At 41.3% G+C, this 17168-nt stretch overlaps 1 protein-coding gene across 2 annotated transcripts in view; it reads left to right on the plus strand.

Moving 5' to 3' along the window:
• Positions 1-17168, plus strand: part of TBC1D9 (TBC1 domain family member 9) — a 52883-nt gene that overhangs the window by 32998 nt on the left and 2717 nt on the right. Inside the window, exons 11-20 of one of the 2 annotated variants that reach the window (XM_066573719.1) lie at positions 2007-2124; positions 3103-3388; positions 5274-5403; positions 6792-6890; positions 9419-9487; positions 12203-12443; positions 13021-13086; positions 13273-13359; positions 15884-15958; positions 16083-16186. In XM_066573719.1, the coding sequence (XP_066429816.1) occupies positions 2007-2124; positions 3103-3388; positions 5274-5403; positions 6792-6890; positions 9419-9487; positions 12203-12443; positions 13021-13086; positions 13273-13359; positions 15884-15958; positions 16083-16186 (1275 nt within the window). The remainder of the gene's footprint in view (positions 1-2006; positions 2125-3102; positions 3389-5273; positions 5404-6791; positions 6891-9418; positions 9488-12202; positions 12444-13020; positions 13087-13272; positions 13360-15883; positions 15959-16082; positions 16187-17168) is intronic. The other variant, XM_066573720.1, reaches the window with a different exon arrangement.

Here is a 17168-nt window from a genome sequence, read left to right on the forward strand (position 1 = left end):
CACTTGGGTTCAGATTATCAAAGATAGTCATAAATTAGAACCAGATCCTCTTGTCTTTTGGATTTGAAGTTTCATTCAATTTGAATGGATGCCATGTATTTCTAGATTTCCTTTTCACTAATCACTACAGAGAAAATATGTGGCCGAGCATGGCTTATTGAAGAATAACAGCTGATTGCCGCACAGACCACATTAGAAAATATTTGTGAGACAACTGTTTGCTTTAAATAGTCATTCCTTTTTAATTTTTTGTGTACATGGAATCAGGAAATATGAACTTATTTTAAGTTCTGCTCACATAACTTTCTCATATCAGTGCAGTAGTTAACTTCTTGTTTTATTAAGAACATGACCTAGAAACAGACAACCATACTGTAGTGTTACACGAAAAAGGGGAACCTTAAGAAGTACTTAGATTTGTGCATTGATTACTAATAACATGCCGTCAAAAATATTGTGACACATCTCAAGTTTGGTTAGACCACCTGGATATTCCACAGGGCTTCTAAGAAAATGTTGTATGGACAAATAAGACAAAAGTGGAGCTTTTTAGTACAGAGACACAACACTATGCTTAGTGGAAGAAGAACACTGCACACCAGCACCAAAACCTCATTCCAACCGTGAATCATGGTGGAGGAAGCATAATGGTTTGTGGCTACTTTGCTGCATAGAGTCTAGAAGTCTCGTGATCAACAAGATAGTGAGCCGAAGCACACCAGTAAATCAACTAAAGAACATTTGATAAAAGATGGGTTTTAGAATAGGCGTTTTTTACCTTAAAGGAGTTGTGGCTCTATGCACAACCCCTTTCAAAATTCAGGGCCCGAGAAGATCAATTGGTTGTCCGAGGTCCTGCACCAGGCAAACAGCTGATCTTGTTGGGTGAAGCTACAACAAACAAGATATTGCAGGATGTAATTACAAGGACTCCCCACGGTCTGCCCAAACAGGAACCTCTTTTGCCGCTCTGTAATATTCATATGAGCAGGAGATGCCATCTCTGCATGACCCCTTTTAACCCTATAGAGATATTGTGGCATGGCCTGGAGAGAGCTGTGCACGCCCAAGGAATCCCATAAGTATTAATAAAAACACATTTGCAGGGAGAAATAGTCCAAAATGTTGAGCAAATCTTTTTGGTGGAGTTGATTGCCACTGAAGGAGAAGAAGAAAAAGTAAATGCTACATTCAGAGCAGAGACCGCTTTTGTGTTACTGGATTTAACTGTACAGTGTTCACTTATTTTATTGGCAGAACTGGCATCTGACCATTATTTGGCGACTACATTTTTTGGGGGGAAGAGTAGGGCGTAAGATATGTTTTTTGTGCTTGTTCGGCTGACCTTTTAAGTCCTGAAGCCTTTGTTCACACTGTGGGTTTTGCTGCATTCAAAGTCTTCCATTGACCTCAATGAAAATCCATGCTGTAGTCTGTAGAGCACCGGTTTTAAGAAAAGATGCCACTTGATGCAGAAACTGCAATAGAAAATCAACACATGGATTTACACCATTGAAAATTGTCTAAGTCTGAGCCCAGATCCATGGAAAACTGAAGTGCAAATCCACAACTTGGCCATGGATCTTGGAATCCATGTGGGAAAAAGTAGGACCGAGATTCTTGCTGAATGCAGTAGAAGACCCTATATCACTTCATTGCGATACAAGCTGTAGGTTTACTGCAGTTCGCACCTCCTGGACAAGTTGTGCTCTGCCATATTTTTGCGTTTGTTCATGCTTCTGACATTTTAATACAATAAGTCACTGTGATATACAAATGTTTCCGTTTAGCTTAAAATACCAACGTTTTCTGACTGGCTCGTCTGTAAAATACAAAGCGAAACTGAGGAGAGACGCCCAGATGACCTTTTCCACCTTAAACCCATTGTCATCCTCACATAGCAGTGTGCAGTAGAAATTTGGCAATACATAACAGTATGTATCTATGCAGAAATAACTTTTACCTTTTGGTTGTTGATCCTTTTTATTAATTTTCTTTTCATGCAGGCGATGAATATTGTTACCTCAGTACTACTTTTATATGCCAAGGAAGAAGAAGCCTTCTGGTTGCTTGTGGCTCTCTGTGAACGCATGCTTCCTGACTACTACAATACCAGGGTTGTTGGTGGGTACTGCGACTAAAACCATGTAACTGCATGTTATCATCAAAAACATCCAGTATGTAAATGGCTCATATGTAGAGATGAGCGAGCGTACTCGCTAAGGCAAATTACTCGAGCGAGTATTGCCATTTTCGAGTACAGGCCCGCTCGTGCCAAAAGATTCAGGGGCGGCGGGGGAAAGTGGGGAGGAACGAGGGGGAGATCGCTCTCTCGCTCCCGCAACTCACCACTAACCCCCGCCGGCCCCCGAATCTTTTGGCACGAGCGGGCCTGTACTCGAAAATGGCAATACTCGCTCGAGTAATTTGCCTTAGCGAGTACGCTTGCTCATCTCTACTCATATGTCTAAAATTTGTTGTGCATCCAGATGTGCATATTTGATTTTTGATTTTCATTGAGTTCTTACCACAGTGCACTAGAAATGTGAGGTGGTTTCTAGTGCACTGTGGTTTCTAGTGTGTCGGGGGGTTTCGCTTTATTGCTCCATTTGGGGAGCAGGGAAGGGGAATCGCTGAGGCTGAATGGCACAGTCTAAGGACGGAACTGAACAATGCCAATTGACTACAATGGGGTCCATTCGCCTTACGCTCAGGTGCTCGGCTTTGAGTCGAAAGAAAAAATGCTGCATGCAGCCTTTTTTTTTTTCATATTTTGTGCCGAATCTGCAACGGACCCTCCAACTGTAGATTCCAATGCAGATGTGAGACCGCCTTTATCTCATGATTTATTATAAATGCACTTATGTTTGAAATGCTTCTTTTTTGTCTTCCAATGCTCTTCTCTGTCCCAACTCTGTATCATCACTGGGAAGAGGCTACGTCTGCAAACACCTTCTTCAAAAATGTCAATAATTAAATGGTTCTGGATTTGATCTCATCACAGACAGTCTAACCACAATAATTATACATTTTGTGCAATAATATTCAGTAACCATGCACAGGGTCTGTATGTATTCATCTGTATCTTACTTTCCCCTTTAGGAGCTCTTGTGGATCAAGGAGTGTTTGAAGAGTTGGCCCACGATTATGTGCCTCAGCTTTATGACTGTATGCAGGACTTGGGGGTGATTTCTACCATCTCCCTCTCTTGGTTTCTCACACTCTTCCTCAGTGTGATGCCCTTTGAAAGTGCTGTGGTGGTTGTGGATTGTTTCTTCTATGAAGGCATCAAGGTCATATTTCAGCTAGCACTTGCTGTATTGGAGGCCAATGTTGACAAGCTTCTCAACTGTAAAGATGACGGAGAAGCCATGACTGTACTTGGAAAGTACGATACAGTATTCTATCTGCATTTTTGACATATTTTCAAGCATTTACCCAGTTTGATATATTTAAAGCATGTATAAATTCTCGTTTCTAATCTAGAATTTTAAAAAATGATTGCTCTGTCCTGTTGTGGTTTTTTTTTTTTTTTTCTCTTAAGCTCCATTTACTTGCAGGCTGCACACTGTTCATTTCAATATGAGCCGGAATGGGAGGGAACTTCCTCCCTGCTGTAGTATAAAGATACAGTTTATAGTTTAAAAAAAAAAGAAAAACTAGAATATCTTACCTAAACAGGGAGTTGCGTGTAATTTGTGTATCTGCAGTATGAGAGAAGAGCGAAGGGTGAAAAGTGTAATGTGAGCCAGCAGGCTTGAAGAAACAGTGACCTGTATGGAGTTGTTACATCACTGTATCTGTATTATGGAATACAATGATGACTTCTTAGTAATGAATTAGCATGAAGAAGAGGTCTGTAGCCCAAATAACTTATTTCACAGTGCACCACTGCTATTCATTTCCCTTACCTGCTGTTAGGGGTGTGGTCGGGCATAGTTGCCATTCACACCTTTCCTCTCCATGCTTCTGCCCATTGGGCTCCTGCACACCCCTGCCCAGCTTCTTAAAGAGCCAATGTGCATTCCCGTTACTCATCCCCCTCCAATCAGGTTCCTGCACTTGCTAAATTAGGCAATCCTCTCCTAGGCGTGGGTGCCTAAGCAATTTTGTCTCATCCTGCCATTTATGATAAAGCCCCTGTTCATGTGTTCTGGTTTTGACCTTTGACTGTGTATCGGCTATCCTGACTTCTATACTCCCTGACCTCAGCTTTGTATATTGGACTATGCTTGGTCTGCTCCTGCCCTGAGTAATAGCCTGGAGCTCATGTATGCACCTGTGCAGCCAGCCCTGACTTAAGCCTGTCTGGTTACTATGTGTCAGTTCAGACCTTCAGGTACCTCGCCTTGATTCAAGGCGCTGTCAGCAGCCACATAACGGACTATCGGTGCATGTAACTGCATGGGAAAACCACTCGGCAAAGCCGGAATCCCTCTTGGAGGGGTTAAGCACGAAAACCGGGGTTCCCCAGATGCTGCCACTTCAATTAGCTCACAGCCAAATCGGGGTGTGATGGGGAAGATTACATCCACCTGTCTGCTTAGATTTGGAGAAATTAAAAAAATATATATATATACGTATTATTTATTTATTTATTTTTACTGGAGGTACACAGCTATTGGAATAAAATCATATTTAAGGCTGCCTTTCGAAAATCACATTCAGTGCAATTTCTCTGAGAATCCATGAGCCTTTTCTGCAGTTTTCTGTAGTCTATAGTCAGTATTCTAAATTTGGGCTGCCTTAGGAAATGATCATTAACCCTTTCCAATCCAATTTGTATTCTGGTTTTCCTAGAGGGCTTACTCTTTTTCTGCCATTATACAATGGCGTTATATGCTGGCTAAAGCCAGTACTGCATGAGGTGACATGTTGGATAGGCTCAAACAGCAGAGAGGCTGGCAATATATAGTAAGAGAACCCTGACGGACGTCTTCCCACATCAGAGCTGTACAACCTTAAATCATAATGTCTTTAGACAACAGACAGTGGATTGGAAAGAGTTAAGGGAGAAAGAGCAAAGGCAAGGAACATAAATTTCCACAGCAGCCTCTCTTTATTGGAACGCTCCCAAGGGGAAGAATTCCAATATCTTAACGATTTGTTAACTAAATGATTCCCTATTGTATTTTGAACAGTGGCTCAGAAGAGCCTTTGAATCATCGACTAGTAAATGCTAATGTTAAATTCATAGTTAGGATGGCGATTCCCCAAATTGACAGATATTTTCTGCCAACTAATTTCATACTTCTTTTTTTTTTTTGTTTAAGGTATCTAGATAGCGTGAGTAATAAAGACAGCACATTACCCCCAATTCCTCACCTCCATTCACTGCTCTTGGATGATGTGGAGCCATACCCAGAAGTGGACATTTTTGCTCTCATTGCCTCTTCCTATCAGGTACCATACATACAGCATTGTTTTACTGCACCAGTAACTTCATGGATCATACTATTGCTCATTAGGAATCTCAAATAAGTGCTTAGATCAAGACTAAAGGCCAATTTAGACCCAACGATTCTTGCTCAAAATTCGCTCAAAGACGTCTTTTGAGCAATAACCGTTGCGTCTAAATGCAGGGACATTGTGCAGTTTAGGTGCATGATTGGTTCCTCGCCCAATTCTAGTTTTCTTGAATTGAGCGGTGAACTCGTATCAGCAGTGCAGGCTGTTATCACAGTCGGCAGCGCTGATCAGATTCTTTCAGCTCACGTCCCGCTGTTAGCTCACAGTGGGATGCTGGCTGTAATCGCGGAGAACAATACAGCTGTTTGCTTATGTAAAACGAGCAATAGCGCTGGTGTCCAGCTCAGCCTGCAAAGTTCTTTAGTAGCTAATTAGCTACTATAGACTATGCAAAGATGATCGCTCAAAACTGTCACTCAAACTGTCATTTGAACAATTTTTGAGCGATCATCTGTCAGTGTAAATGGGGTCTAAATGCAATATCAACCATGGTTCTCAACACGGCATAGATCTGTTTTAATACATCTATACACCCATAAGACCTGTTTAATAATGTGACATTAATGAAATCTGATAAGTACTGGTAGGAAACTTTTAGGAGGAAATCCCAAAATAACATGTCGCCAAAAAACCTGTCAATTTTTATTTGCTTCTTAATCAGAAGAAAACACCCTAATTGGTTCTTTCTGCTGAGTCTTCTGGATCAGATCTTGTAGACCTTCATATCGTAATGCAATTCTATGCTGAATCATCAGGTTATTCTTATATTTGACATCAGATTATCAGCATTTTCCTGTATATTGGCTGAGACTTCCCCACTGGTGCATTTCCTATAATAACTAGAGATGAGCGAACGTACTCATTTAGGGCGATTTCGCAATCGAGCACCGCTTTTTCGAGTAACTGACTACTCGGGCGAAAAGATTCGGGGGGCGCCGGGGGTGAGTGGGGGGGGGGGGAGAGAGAGCTCCCCCCTGTTCCCCACTGCTACCCCCCACTCCACCACGCCGCCCCCTGGTGCTCGATTGCGAAATCGCCCTAAACGAGTACGTTCGCTCATCTCTAATAATAACACTTATAATTTTGAGCACGTACACTGCAATATTAGAGCAAGGCCAATTTCTTTATGCTGATTTTTTTAAAATCTTGGTTTTGGAAATGTCTGATATGAATGAAACCTGCTAAACAGCAGAAAACGTTGAGGTGCAGATTTCTTTATTATCTGTCACACTTGTGTGTTGTGTCACCCATGCTGATTTACAGAACAGGGTCAAATGGATTTTTTTACACACTACTAGAATGTTCTATCTTTTTCTTTGCAGAAATTTGGCTCTATACGGGCAGACTTGATAGAACAAATGAGGTTTAAGCAAAGGTTAAAGGTGATACAGACTCTTGAGGACACTACAAAGCGAAATGTGGTAAGCTGTTGCTTTGGGGATAATTCATCTGGCAGGTGTTTTATAGAGTTTACAGTTAGAGATGAGCGAGTATACTCGCTAAGGCACATTACTCGAGCGAGTAGTGCCTTAGCCGAGTATCTCCCCACTCGTCTCTAAAGATTCGGGGGCCGGCGCTGGTGACAGGTGAGTTGCAGAGGGAGCGGGGGGGGGGGGGGGGGGCGAGAGAGATCTCCCCTCCATTCCTCGCCGCTCCCCGCCCCCTGCTGGCCCCTGAATTAATTTACACCTTAAAGGCCCTTTTACACGCAACAATTATCGCTTAAATTCATTCAAACGGAGGAAAGTGAGTGATAATTGTTACATGTAAACATGGGCAGTCGTGAACTGTTCAATTGTCGTTCAGCACTGGTTTTTAGCTGGCATAAAACCCTTGCTGGCAGTTCAAAAGACTTTAACAGTGTACTGATTGTGTTTGCTTTGCATACATAATGAGTACATGGTTTACTCTGTCTGGAGAAGAACAATGGAATCTGCTGGACAGATGTTTGCTCAGCTGGGCGTGTGTTTATGTGATAACCATCACATAAACACATGTCCAGCTGAGCAAACAACTCATGGAGGAAATGCAGGTGATTAAATCCATCAGATGCACATGTAATTTTATTCAAAAATGTTGGCAGTTCTTTTAGTCTTGCGGTTGTTTAAGCAATAATCGTTGCATGTCAAAGGGCCTTAAAGGGGTTGTCCCACGCCGAAAGATAAAATTTTTTTTTTTTGCCCAGTCCCCCAGTACCTGTAGAGGAAAACTGCTGCCATGTGTTATTAAAAAAAAAAAAAAATTCCCTTACCGGAATCCCCGCTCAGCAACTTTAAAAAATCTTCTGTCCAAGATGGCTGTCGCTGGTCTTCTCCCACAGTGCACCGCGGGTCTTCTCCCATGGTGCACCGTGGATGTTCTTCTGCTGTCTGCGTTCCACTGCCGATTACAGCCACCCCATTGGCTGATCGGCACCATGTGACGGGGGTGGAGCTACGCGATGACGCTGAGAAGGGGGAGGAGCCAGGACGCAGCTCGTGAGCCCGGACCATCCAGGAGAAGAATCCTCTGTGCGCAAGCGCAACTGTTTCTGCGACCAGAGAAGAAGTTTGTTCGTCGCCATGGAGACGGGGACGCCAACAGCGGGAGGGGGTAAGTATATAACTTCTGTATGGCCAATATTTAATGCACGATGTACATTACAAAGTGCATTAATATGGCCATACAGAAGTGTATAACTGCACTTGCTGTTGCTGGACAACCCCTTTAAGGGATTTGTCGTATTGCAACAACCTCCTTTAATATAATGAAGCCGGACCAACAATCAGCTGATTGCATTATTTACACGGGGCGAGAGTAGTTTAAACGACTGCACGAACGCTGACGTCAATGCTAAGGTCATTAGTGCTCGTGTAGAGCATTTAGACAGGCAGAGAACACCAATGGGTCGTGGGCTTCTTTTTCAGCGCTTCACCTTCTAGGTGAAGCGCTGAGTGGGGAGCGTTTACACTCAGCGAGGATCCAGCAATGTTTTTTATGCTGGCTCAAAGAAAGCAATAATGAGAAGTGAATGAATAGTAAGCAATTTTTCGTTCCGTGTAAATGGCCCTTAAAAGTTGTCTACAAAAGTCCCATTTATCTGATTTAACAGTTGGTGTGTAAGTACGGTCCTCACTGCCCCAGAACCTCAAACAATTGATAAACCAAAAAGGAACTGCACTCCAGGCTATAGTTACTTCACTCATTTTTTAAAATCTTTATTAAATAAATAAGATAATTTTATATGCATGTGGTTCCCTTTTCTTTGGTCTGATCAGCTTCATAAACCCCTGGTGATCAGCTGTTATCGCTTAGGGAACATTTCACCAGCCAAACTTCACAGCACCCATGATATGGACAAGCAGAGTCCATCAGAGCAGGAGCCACCAATTGTTCCTGACTTATACATGTGGTCCTGACGCTCTACAAAATCTGCAGATGTGAACACAGCCATCCAGGGGCATAACTATATGGGATGCGGTTGCACCCGGGCCCCGAACCCTTAAGGGGCCTATAAGGCCTATCTTCTCTATATAGCGAGCCTAGTAGTATGAATAAAGCATTTTGCATTGGGACCCCAAATCTTCAAGTTATGTCTCTGGTATGGGTACAGATGGAGGAAGGAGGGCCCAGCTGAACTTTTGCACCTGGGCCCCTGAGCCTTTAGTTACGCCCCTGCAGCCATCTATTTAATTTTGTATAATATAATGGGGAAAACGTGGCTCAGCCTGATCCTGCAGTTTTCCCTGATGATAAACTGCTACTTATATCCAAATACTTGTGTTCTTTGGTAAGTGGGGCTAAAAGTTGTTTCTGAAATGTTGTTTTTTGGTAAAAACTGTGTAATGGACATTTTCGGAAAACTGCTTTGAACACAATTCTCCGTACACACTAGTAATGTGTCATTATAAAGTGGAGCTCTGCTGACTGCAAAACGCTTAATAATGCTTTTCTGTGCCTGCTCCATTAGGTCCGCACTATTCTGACTGACACAGCATTTACTATTGTTGAGCTGGAGGAGCTGTATGCACTTTTCAAGGTATTCAATAGAATATTAGTATAATAGGAGTGGAAATGGTGAGCAAAATGGTGAAAAATATAAAATTTTTCTCTCGGTTACACTTGGTTGACTTGTTTGTAAGTAAAAATTTGTGAGGTCTGTGTCTGATTAGGAGTATTCTATACTAAAAAGTGGTATAGATGTAAAGCAAAATGTAAAACAGATAATTAAAAACAGCGATCAATAAGTGATTTCCTCTACTCCACAATAAAACTAGGAGAAAGGAAAGCACACGCACTTCCCATAGGCACATCCTGCATGACTGCAGGACATTGTGAACTGATGTCAGGAGGTGCCATAATGCGCTCACATCATGCAGAATGTGCACTACCACAGACATATAGCAACTAGCCCTGGCTAACATTTCATCTGTTCTTTCCCAGCTCTATTTGTTCTACATAGTTACCAAAAAATTGTTGTACTTGCATGATTACCACCCACGTGCGAAAGACACATGTAAATTTAACCCTTTCCAATCCAATTTGTTTCCTGGTTTTCCTAGGGGGCTTACTCTTTTTCTGCTGTTATACAGCGCGCTATCTGCTGGCTAAAGCCAGTACTGCATGAGGTGACACGTTGGATAGGCTCCGACAGCAGATAGGCTGGCAATATATAGTAAGAGAACCCCGACGGCCGTCTTCCAACATCAGAGCTGCACAGCCTTAAATCATAATGTCTTAAGACGTCAGATAGTGGATTGGAAAGGGTTAAGGGAGGAAAATACAGAATAAGAAAAACTAAAATATGTATTTTGTTCTCGTTGCTCCAGTGATGACATACTTGTATATAGTTGGCTTAGCTATGCAGGAGAACTAGACGATTACAAATATATACTTTTTTTTCTTTTTGGTGGGTAAAGGGGTTATTGTTTCAAAAAATCACCTAACCAGAAAGTCACTGTCAATTGTCTGACGTCTTCCTACATTCTGATTGAAGCTTGTACAGCTCCAATGTCAGAAGACGTCCGACAGGGTATTCTTACCGTCTATTGCCAGCCACTCTGCTGTTAGAGCGTTTTCTGGCGCCCACACCGGCTTTAGCCAGCAGATGGCACCGTTGTATAACAGCAAAAAGAGAAAGCCTTTTAGGAAACCCTGAATCCAAAATTAGATTGGAAAGGGTTAAAGGAAAGTTCCATGTTGGAACTTCTTTACTATATTAGGAAACAATGTTATCTACAAACACTATGCAGTGTACTTAAAAATGCTTTGACTACAACATAGAATGATGCATATATCGTTACTGGCATGAGGCAATTGGCAAAATACGAGAAATGTTTTGGCGGGCTCATGACTATGATATACCAATGGACATTACTCACCCACCTCCCAGCACTCTTTTATAGTTAGTGTTGTTAGAATGCATTTCAGTAGCTTACTGAATTGCTGATGTATTTATTGCTTATATGGCATCAACCTATTTCCTATCGCTGTACAGAGATTGACTTTACTCACATGACACCCTGTTCTCAATAGGGCTCACAATGTAATTTCCCTACAACAGACACCTATAAAGCCTGTTTCATGGCAAGCCAATAGACTGCTGATCTTTCAGTAAATATATAGAATTGGCTAAGAAAATCATAGCTGTCTAGGTGGTAGCCAGTGCCTGGGTTTATTTGGTGTAGAACGATTGTCCGTTATATCTTAGGGATTGATTTGACTATAAGTGTTGAATAAGGGTGATGCTGTGGATATCACCTACCTGAATATTAGAGTAGTGTTAACAGTGTGTATGCAGACTGGAATCAGGAAGGCATTTCCCCCTCTCCCGAAATGGGCTAAATTGGCTTCTGCCTCACAGGGTGTTTTTTTTTTTTTTTTGGCCTTCCTCTGGATCAACAAGGGGGAAGGGGGGTGGAAACAGGCTGAACTGGATGGACATTGTCTTCTTTCAGCCTAACATACTATGGAGACCACAAGGGTCTGTCTTGGACCCTATTTTTTAATGTCTGCAGGGAACATATGTGAAAGTTTGTTAAAAAAAAAAAAAAAGACAGACTTATTTGCAGGCAAAGCACACAGAACAAACCCAATGAAATCAAATCAATGGACACTATTCTAATTTCTTTTTTTGCACTGGCATTTCTTGCAGGAGCAATAAAATAGGACCTGCTGTATATTCCTGCACACTTGCGCACCAAGAGTCCCATAGCAGTCTATGGGAGTTTAAAACGCAAGAACATGCACAATATACTGTGAAATTGTGGGGAAAAGGACACATCTGGACCTCATTAGGCTAAATACCCTTTTAAATCAGGGTGGGGGTGTTGGGCGCACGTGTGAACATACCCTGCGTGTGCAGAAACGACGGGAGTATGCTGCTATACGCACACAAATCAACCTTGTTCACTGTGCATATGTTGCGCTCAGGCAAGCGTATTTGCGCATACGCTCGTCTGAAGCCACCCTAAGGTCTATCTGCTAATGATACAAAGGTGTATACTTGAGTAGATATATTCGTGGTGATGTCTGTCATATGGTAAACTGTTAACTTGGATAACAATGGAAACTAAACTTGAGAACAAGTGTGTGTATTAGAAAAATATAGATATCTATATAGATGTATGATATATTTGTGTGCATATATGTATTTTCTGGCTCTTGTGTACATGATTGCTTGATCAATGGAAGTCTAGTAAAACCTATATTGCATGGCTTGCTTTTATATGACCCTCTACATACACTGTTTTAGGCTGAGCACCTGACCAGCTGCTACTGGGGAGGAACCAGCAGTTCCATAGAGCGCCATGACCCATCCTTGCCCTATCTTGAGCAGTACCGGATAGACTTCCAGCAGTTTAAGAGTATGTTTGCCCTGCTCTTTCCATGGGCATGCGGCACACACACAGATATCATGGCTTTCCGCCTCTTTAGGCTTCTGGATGAAAATGGCGATGATTTAATCAACTTCAGAGAGTTTGTTTCAGGACTAAGTAAGTATTTTTTTTATTAAAATGCATTTTAATCATCAAGGTATTCGTTTTGCATGAATACAATAACGAACCTTTTCATCCGATACTAATTTATTATATTTAAGATCATGGTGACCTCTAGTGGTCAAAATTAAATTTTGATATCTTCGTTTTTAAAGGGAATGCCCCAAGATCACAACCCCTGTTCATACGCCATATTGGGGTATATACGAAATCATAGAGAAGGGTCCCTTGATCAGACCCCCCCACCCCCAGCCCCACCTCCTCTATAAAGGCGGTCATGCTGGGCAGTATATACGATTGCAGTTCGCTTGAGGGATGACCAATCAGAGCAGCATGTAGGGTCTTGCCAATGGCTACTAATGCAGAGTGCATATCGGGTAGTCGGAGAAGTTATGCGGCCATCTTTGTTTGTCCAGGCCCAGAAGGTCACTTTGAGGTTTAATAGCCAGTTGACATTTGCTACGTCTGCATGCACATAGGACACAGTGGAGATGTATGTTACTGAGCTCTCACAATGGATCTTCTGTCCTATTAGATTTGCCTTCTTCTTGGTAATATGTATTGATGTCCTCAGGTACAGCCTGCCATGGTGACCTCACAGAAAAACTGAAGCTCTTGTACAGAATGCACATATTGCCTGGTGAGTTTCTCGGACCTCACATTTCCAGTGTATATAGATAGTCATCTGACTGCAGAGAATATCTAGGTTTTTAATCAATGTATATTCATTTATTGTATATAGGGGTCACTAATTCATGAGAAATGTACAATCCATAGACCTTATTAACTAACCTACATCATGATAATGCATTATTGACCATTTCAGACCCGGCGCCAGACCAAGAAGAACCAGATTCTGCATTTGAGGCCACACAGTACTTCTTTGAAGACATTGCACCTGAGTGTAGCCATGGTATGCCAACATCTCTGCAAGTATGTCTGTGAATTTGTAGTTATGAGTGAAGTGATTGGCGGTGATACGGTGTCCGATACCAGACTGCTATTATAGCTTTAAGCCTTACTCACGTGAGCGTTTCTAAAAGATCGTGACCATCTGAAGGATTGGATTCCAATGCATTCATTCAGATGACCGGTTTTTGGCCGCGTAAAAACGTTGCGCTGGAAATTATAGGACATTGGTGACTGACTATGACGGCGGATTTTATATTCGGCTGAAAAAGAGATGTCTTACCCTATCTTTCGTTCGATATACCCTGGTGGCCCCTGTAGACTCCTATGGGAGCTGCAGAAAAAAGGGAAGGCAGAGGGAGTTTAGCAGCGTCCAGGGCTGCGAAAACATTACAGGTGCCTCTATTTAGGCATTAAAAGACTTTCTAAGGATGTATGCTGACCGAGTGTTTTCATGCTGCAGCGTATATACGCCGCAGCTGTTCGTGAGAATGGATGAGAATGCGAATTTTGATTGCAACTTTTTCCCGTTCACGCGTCGTGGACTCAACACTCGTGATAAAGAGGCCTAAGACGGACAGTGAGCATGACAGCAGACTAGTTTGGCTCGTTCTGCATGGCTTATGTTGAATAATAAAATATTACTCCTGCTAGCCCAATATTCTGATTTGCTAAATCCCTAGTTATTTACAAAGGCCCCAGTGTTAACAAGTTACTAGTATGCACATAACGTCTATTGACGAGCCGTAGCGTTTCCGCCTTGACACGAGAATGTAGTATGTTACTTGAAAAGTTTTGTTCTGAAATCATATGTGTTGTGTTAAAGCTTAATTTGTGACTTCAGATTCCAAACCTTAGATTACTGTCTAATTTTTAGACCGTATTAGTAAATAAGCCCCACTGTCTTTGTGGCTACAGCGACCAATCACAGCTCAGCTTTCATTTCTCAAAGTGCTTTAGAAAACGGAAAGCGATGATATGATTGGATACTGATAAAGCAATTTATCTATTTATCGGTTTGGGTCCTATTGTGCATATGGACATAATAGGGCCACAATGGGTATGTCTCTGAACACGGGACAAACTGGGATCCATTTTAGGGTGAAAGTCTTCTTTCATTTGTGTGCTGTACAAAAAAAAAAAACGTTTTTAAAATAACACGATTGCCAAAAAAATGAAAATGGTAAGTTTTTTTACCTTCTGCTTTGCTTGGATTCATTCAAAAACTGTGGGGTCAAAATGTGCAGTACCCCACTAGATGAATGCGTTAAGGGGTCTAGTTTTCAAAACGGGGTCATTTTTGGGGGTTCTCTATTGTTTTGGCCGCTCAAGGACTCTACAAGTGGGCAATGGGGCCTGAAACTCTTTTAAGCTAAATTTCTGTTCTGAAAGCCACCAGCTACTCCTTTCGGTTTGGGCCTCATTGTGCATATGGACATAAGATTAGGGCCACAATGGGTATGTTTCTAAACTCAAGATAAACGGAGATCCATTTTGGGGTGCAAATCCTCATTTTCATGTGCATTATAGGAAAAAAAACTGTCTTTAAAATGACATATATGCAAAAATATGAAATTTTATTTTTTTTCTTCACCAAATTGCATTAACTCCTGAAAAGAAACTGTGGGGTCAAACTACTCATCACCCCCCTCAGTGAATATATTAAGATGTGTATTTTTTAAAATGTGGTCATTTGTGAGACTATCTATCATTATGACACCTGTGAGCCTTTACAATCTTGGCTTGGTGTAGGAAAACAAAACGTTAATAATTAATGTGAAATTTGTACGTCTCCTAAATAGTTTTTTAAAAAAATCGTTTTTCCCATGTGCTTCCAGAATAAAGTAAACAGATGGAAATGTATATCTCATCAAAAATTTCTACAGTATGTTTGCACATATTTGAGATATTGCAATTGAAAATGTGAAAAAAATGATTTATTTTTTTCCAATTTTGGCGCTTTTAATAAATATACACAAATTCTATCAGACTATTTTTACAATCTAAATGAAGTACAACATGTGGCGAAAAGATTAACCTACGAATCACTTGGATATGCAAAACCTTTACAGAGTTATTCTATGTTAAAGTGATACATGTTGGATTTCCAAAAGTTGTCTACATCATAAAGGGATTAAAGCAATCATTTAAGGCATAACATGTTCCTTTTTTGCTGAAAACTCAAAATTGCTGACTTTTTAAAAAAAATCTTAGCAATATTGGCACTTGTATCGGTCTATCTTTACCACCTAAATGAAGTACAATATGTGGGGAAAAAACAAGGTCAGAATCACTTTGATATGCAAAACCTTTACGGAGTTATTCTATGTTAAAGTGACACATATCAGATTTCCAAAACTTGGCCTGGTCATTAAGGCGCAAACAGGCTTGGTCACTATGGGGTTAATCGTATGGTTGCAGTTCTAGTACTGTCAGTGGGTGTATGTCATCGTGGTGAAATATTGTTTGAGATATGCTGCAGCAAGACATCTAAGAGATGTTTCTTCATTCCCTATGTTGTTGTTAAGTGGCTACAGTTGAGTTGAGAAGCAAGAAAAGGACAGAAGAAGGCTTTGTTGCAGTCAGTCTTAAAACAGCTAAAGGTAACACCTAGGTGTCCCAATGTGTGTATTGTGCCTGTAGAAGAGATGTGCTATTGTGGGAATTGTGGTTTGCACATTTACATTATTGAAATGGAGCTCAATGATTTGTTTCATTCCAATTTAGTAGTCAAGAAAACCATTCAGGATAACCGAAATTATCTGCAGATATGGACGCAGGAGAACCAGACTCGACACAAAGAGAATAAAGAATTACCCAAGTTAAACCAGGTATTTTCTTGATTGAAACAATGTGTATATTCAATAACCATATATAACAATCACATGATTTGTACAATTTTTTTTTTATTGAAGTACACTGAATAGCTGACAAGAACATACACCTAGTATATAAGCCAGGGGTGTAGCTAGGTAGGTGCTAGTAGGACATGTGCTGGGTGGGTAGGATGCCAACAGGCCAGCAGTTGGATACTAGATCATAAATCATCTACAGCTGTTTGCTTCCCTGGGTGCTAACAATGTGTCCCAGATATTCCCAAGACTTAAAGGGGTATTCCGAAGACTGGGCAAAATTTTCAAAAGTTCCCTAACATTTCCACTTGAGGCTCTTTTATATGAGCCGAAAATATTGCAATTCTAGTGTCCCCGAGTGGACGAGTTGGTGACGTCCTCACCAGCTCATCTGCGCTCGTGCAGCCTGTTTAAACTTCGTGATTTTCGTTGAGAATCGTGCAGTCCTTGTGTTCTAGTCATTCGGTGCGTCACATTCCTATGTGAATGATCAGTGTTTAACCGCCTTCATGACGCGGCCCTTTTTTCTTTTTTTTTTTTTATCGCCACAGAAGCTAGATATTACATTATATTCTCTTAGCAGCCTGTGGCTGAACAAGAGAGCTAATTGCACAGCCCAGACCACTTGCTGAGTACAGCAAACAGCTCCTGAAGGCTCATTTGCACGTAAATGAAGCTGATAAAGTACTAATGGGCATTAGTGCCCATTAGTACTTTATGCAAAACATCGCTAATCTTTCAATCATTTGAAAGATTATCTTTGCATGTAAATGGGCCTTTATGAAGCATGTAACTTTCACATTGAATTACTGGAATATCCCTTTAAGAGTAGGGCTGAACTATGTAACAACTGGACAGTAAAAGGAACTAATGTATAACGCACATGTGAACACCAATGCAAGATAAGGGACTTGCCAATAGATGAGAGGAACAGGATAGTGAATTTAATAGATGATGATCA

Source organism: Eleutherodactylus coqui, chromosome 7 (genome assembly GCF_035609145.1).
Source record: "Eleutherodactylus coqui strain aEleCoq1 chromosome 7, aEleCoq1.hap1, whole genome shotgun sequence".
Lineage (NCBI taxonomy): Eukaryota > Metazoa > Chordata > Amphibia > Anura > Eleutherodactylidae > Eleutherodactylus > Eleutherodactylus coqui.